This window comes from Orycteropus afer, unplaced genomic scaffold (genome assembly GCF_000298275.1).
Source record: "Orycteropus afer afer isolate SDZICR_OR568_19922 unplaced genomic scaffold, OryAfe1.0 scaffold00923, whole genome shotgun sequence".
Lineage (NCBI taxonomy): Eukaryota > Metazoa > Chordata > Mammalia > Tubulidentata > Orycteropodidae > Orycteropus > Orycteropus afer.
The window spans coordinates 399,750-404,262 of NW_006922510.1; the positions used below are offsets into that span (position 1 = coordinate 399,750).

The 4,513-nt window shown below is 34.3% G+C and overlaps 1 protein-coding gene across 1 annotated transcript; it reads left to right on the top strand.

Annotated features, from left to right (window-relative positions):
• The first annotated feature begins 3,116 nt into the window (after positions 1–3,116).
• Positions 3,117–4,121, top strand: LOC103212334 (olfactory receptor 6C2-like). The gene has a single exon (XM_007958320.2). It carries the CDS (start codon positions 3,123–3,125, stop codon positions 4,119–4,121), a length of 999 nt encoding a protein of 332 aa, XP_007956511.2. The 5' UTR covers positions 3,117–3,122.
• Positions 4,122–4,513: the final 392 nt, after the last annotated feature.

Consider the following 4,513-nt stretch of genomic DNA (forward strand, 5'->3'; position numbering starts at 1 on the left):
ATTTAGCCACTGAAAAAACAAATATCATTTTGACCCAGTATGTATACTTCTGACAATTATTCTAACAAGCATGCAAGATTCTTCCTATCAGATGCCTTTTGCAGAATTATTTTTGTGTGTGTGAGATATGGAGGTAAATCTACATTTGTTTTAAGTATTGGTAAAAAAAAAAAAATGTCAAGACAAATGAAAAACATTTACTACTAGTGACAAATTGTAAAGAACATGAATAATAGCTACAGAAAATTGATTTAAAAATCTAAAATCCATTAAGACATTAAAAATAAGTTACTGCAATCAATGCTTCATATATAATCACAGGTATATTAATTTAAGTAGGTGTAGAAGTTTAAGAACACTTGACAAGCTATGTACCTAATTATACAATTATACAATTATATAGGGATCTCTGGTAGCATAACAACAACAACAACAATTATATAATTATACAATTACCTAATAATACCAATTATTGTTGGTATTTAGTTGCTTTTAAGTAGTACTTAAATATTTTGATATATTTGTATAAATAAATGTCTGGAAGTATATGTGTATCACATCAGCAATATGGTTTATGGAATTTAATGTTTTTCCTCTTTTGTTCCTTCAGCTTAAATTTTCCAAATACACTAAACTTTTCATGTAACCAATCAGTAATCAAGAAATGTGGTCTCTATATGATCTTCCCTTATGGTATGTCTCAGATTAAGCAATGTCACACTAAAATGAAGCTAAACTTGTATTTGATAATATGAGTCATCTGTTGTCCTGCTGGACTGTGTCTCATGCCTTCACCTGTCTCCAAGGACACTATCTCCAGTGATGCAGTCATTACCATGTTTTTTTTTTAATTTTCTCTAATTTCCTTACTCTGAAGATTCATTAGCGACTGTGTGTGGGTCACCAAGGACTCTTTGTTTATTCACTTATTAGCATTTTTATCAAATAAAGCAAATGTGGAGCCAGATATAGTAAACTCACTTGCTGCCCTGAGAGGTCAAAAGAGCAGCCCTCCTGAAATTGGGGTAAATTCCTGACAATCCATAACGCTCGTCTTCTTCTTCTTATTATTATTTGTTTTGTACTTTTTTGTGGAAATCATAATGATACAATAAGGACGTCCTGTAGTTGAAGAAAGAGGGATACATCAGAGAACTCTGTGCTGTCAGAGTTGTCGTGAATATGACAGTGAATTCAAAGAAAAATCAGAAATTCACTTAAAAATCATCATCCCAACCACCATTTTCAACCTAGAAGTCTTAAGACTTGAAGTATGTCAACAGCCAACACAGCAGTCATAATAGTAAGTGAGATAAATTTTTCATTTAAATTGTGTTGACTATTGTATGATCTAAGTCTTGTTATGCTCTGGAGTAAAAATATTTTATAACTCTCTTAAAAATCAGAGATTTAACTGATCATTTCCATAATTGGTGAACTGTCCATTTCCTCATTTTTTAAAATGCAGTTTCTTTAGATCTATAAATGTCATTTTCTAGGATATTTTATGAATAGGACTATATTGGCATTTAAAGGACTTAAGAAGTTTATTATGTACATAGTCAACCTCACACAGAAAAGATCTATATAAGTATATAATTATATAAGCATACTGCACAATCCCCCAAAAGAATGACACACTAGCTGAAGTTACATCACCTCATTAACCTTTTCTGTCCACAATACAAGGATATATTTTGAAAGTAAAGTAAACAAAAACTAGTTGGTCATATTTCACTGTCAGTCAGCTTTCAAGTCTTGTTTTATTATACCTTGTGGTATCTTGTGTTGTGTTGTTCTTATGTGCTGTCGAGTTGTCTCTGACTCATAGTGACTCCTTCTTGGGTTTCTGAGGTGGTATATCTACGGAACTAGATTGCCCAATCTTCCTTCCAAGGAGTGGCTGGTCGGTTTGGACTGCCAAACTTCTGGTTAGCAGTCAAGTGCCTTAGGAACTATGCCACCAGAGCTCCCATGTAGTATCGTAAGGGGGGACTGAAAATGTTTCTAGAGAACTGAGTAATGTCCAGCGTTGGTAGGGCTGAATGCATTTACTTGGTGATATACCTGTTACCTGAGACATTAGAAGGAGGGGTGGAAGAAGCTAGAGAGGATTAGCAGCTTTATTTCATGTACACATCACTTTGATCTAATATAGTTGTTCAATGCACCCATAAATTCTCTGAGAGTGTTCTAGCCATCAGGCAAACTGTGAGCCAGATCAATTATTTCTTATCTTGGAGTCAGTACTCATGAAGTAATAACTGTATTCATAGATTAGATAGAATTGACTCTGTCCCACAACAACGGAAGAACACATTAATTTACACAATAATTCGCATACAAATAACTTGTGGTCTCAAGAGAAAACATTTCACAATTCACCAATAAGGGAAAAAATTTAAGCTTAGAAACAACTTTAAAATGCAAGTATAAGACCTGATAAAAATTCAGAGGGAATGTTTGATAAAAGGTAAAGAGAAATGAAGAATACACTAAGAAATGAAAACAGGTAAAAGACAAAGAGAAAAAAAATATATCATCTGTAGATCTACAGTGTATATGAAACTAATATATGTGAGTACTCCATGAAAGGATAAATGATATTCATTTAATTAAGCATTAAAATATACTGCATTATGCACCACCAGGGAATACCAGGGAATATAAGTGGTTACTTAGGAACAGAGAAAGCTAAGAAAGAGTCAAGGAGGTGTTTTTTTTTTTTTTTTTTGTGTGTGTGTGTGTTTGCATGCATCTATGCATGTAGTATTTAGAGTTATTCATGGAAGAAAAGCATGAGTGCTATGAACAAAAGCAGAAAAAAATTCTTCAAACATGGAGTTGGAACAAAGACTTCAAGAGACTACAGAATGTGCATAGTGAACCAAATTGTGTGACATATCTTAGAGCTTTAAGAAAGAACAAGCGTCAAGCAAATACATCAAACAATCATATTATCGTATTTCAGGCACATGTCATTTTTCCTCCTTATGAGGTGAGAGACTAATAGCACTCAAAAGTAATGCTGGTTAGAGTGTGGATTTGAAAAGTAGAATCTTTTAATAAAACATTTCCATTAACAAGAAAAGTCTGAATATGATAGATGTAATACTGTTAAAATGATGTGTAATAACATAACTCTGAGTATTACATGCAGATCAGACAGAAGTCAAGAGTCAGTGATGAGAAACCATACGGTAACAACATTTGTTCTCCTGGGACTGACTGATGACCCACAACTACAGGTTTTGGTTTTTATCTTTCTCTTTCTCACCTACATGTTGAGTGTAACTGGGAACGGGACCATCATCATACTCATCTTACTGGATTCTCACCTTAAAACAACTATGTACTTTTTTCTACAAAATTTCTCCCTTTTAGAGATCTCATTCACATCTGTCTCAATTCCCAGATACTTGTATAACATAGGAACAGGTGACAAGCTCATTACGTACAGTGCCTGTGTCAGTCAAGTATTTTTTACGCACCTCTTTGGTGTAACAGAATTTTCCCTTCTGGCCGCCATGTCCTATGACCGCTACGTGGCCATCTGCAAACCCTTGCATTATGCGACCATCATGAACAACACCATCTGCAGAAGACTTGTCTTTTGCTGTTGGGTAGCTGGTCTGTGTATTATAACCCCACCACTGAGCCTGGGCTTAAATCTGGAATTCTGTGATTCTAATATCATCGATCATTTTCTCTGTGATGCATCTCCCCTCTTGAAGATCTCTTGTTCAAATACTTGGTTCATAGAACAGACTGTTATAATCTGTGCTGTGTTGGCTCTCATTATAACACTTATGTGTGTCATTCTGTCCTACATTTACATCATCAGGACAATTTTACGATTTCCATCTGCCCAGCAAAAGAAAAAAGCCTTTTCTACCTGTTCTTCCCACATGATTGTAGTTTCTATCACCTATGGCACCTGCATATTCATCTACATCAAACCTTCAGCCAAAGAATCCGTGGCCATTAATAAAGGTGTGTCAGTGCTCACGACTTCCATCACCCCTATGCTGAACCCTTTCATTTACACCCTGAGGAACAAGCAAGTAAAGCAAGCCTTCAATGATTCAGTGAAAAGACTTATAATATTTTCCAAGAAATAAATGGACGTGAAGTACAGATTATACATATATTGTGAACTTCTCAAATTCTCCAGTCAGGTTAACTTTCATAAAATACTGTCTTACTTATCTTAGTCTAGTCAGCCATTTTCAAACAAACGTTCTCTAATAACAGGTATGGTAAGAGCATTCAAAAATTGAAATTTTGGTTTCATCTCCAAAATAATAATAACAAAAATAAAATACAACCAAATCAAATGAAGGTATGTGTCCAAATAAAGAACATTAAAAGAGAAATGAAAGGGTAAGGTTTTTTTTTTTTTTTTTTACATTTCCCAGGCTAAACCATAAGTAATGATCACCATTCCCTGTTCCAATGAAACCTTCTCAAATGATATATTCATTGATTTATTTAACAGATACTCACTGGGTAT

Coding starts and splice junctions, on each gene's coding strand:
- LOC103212334 (XM_007958320.2), top strand. CDS start 3,123: ATGATGTGTAATAACATAACTCTGAGTATTACATGCAGATCAGACAGA.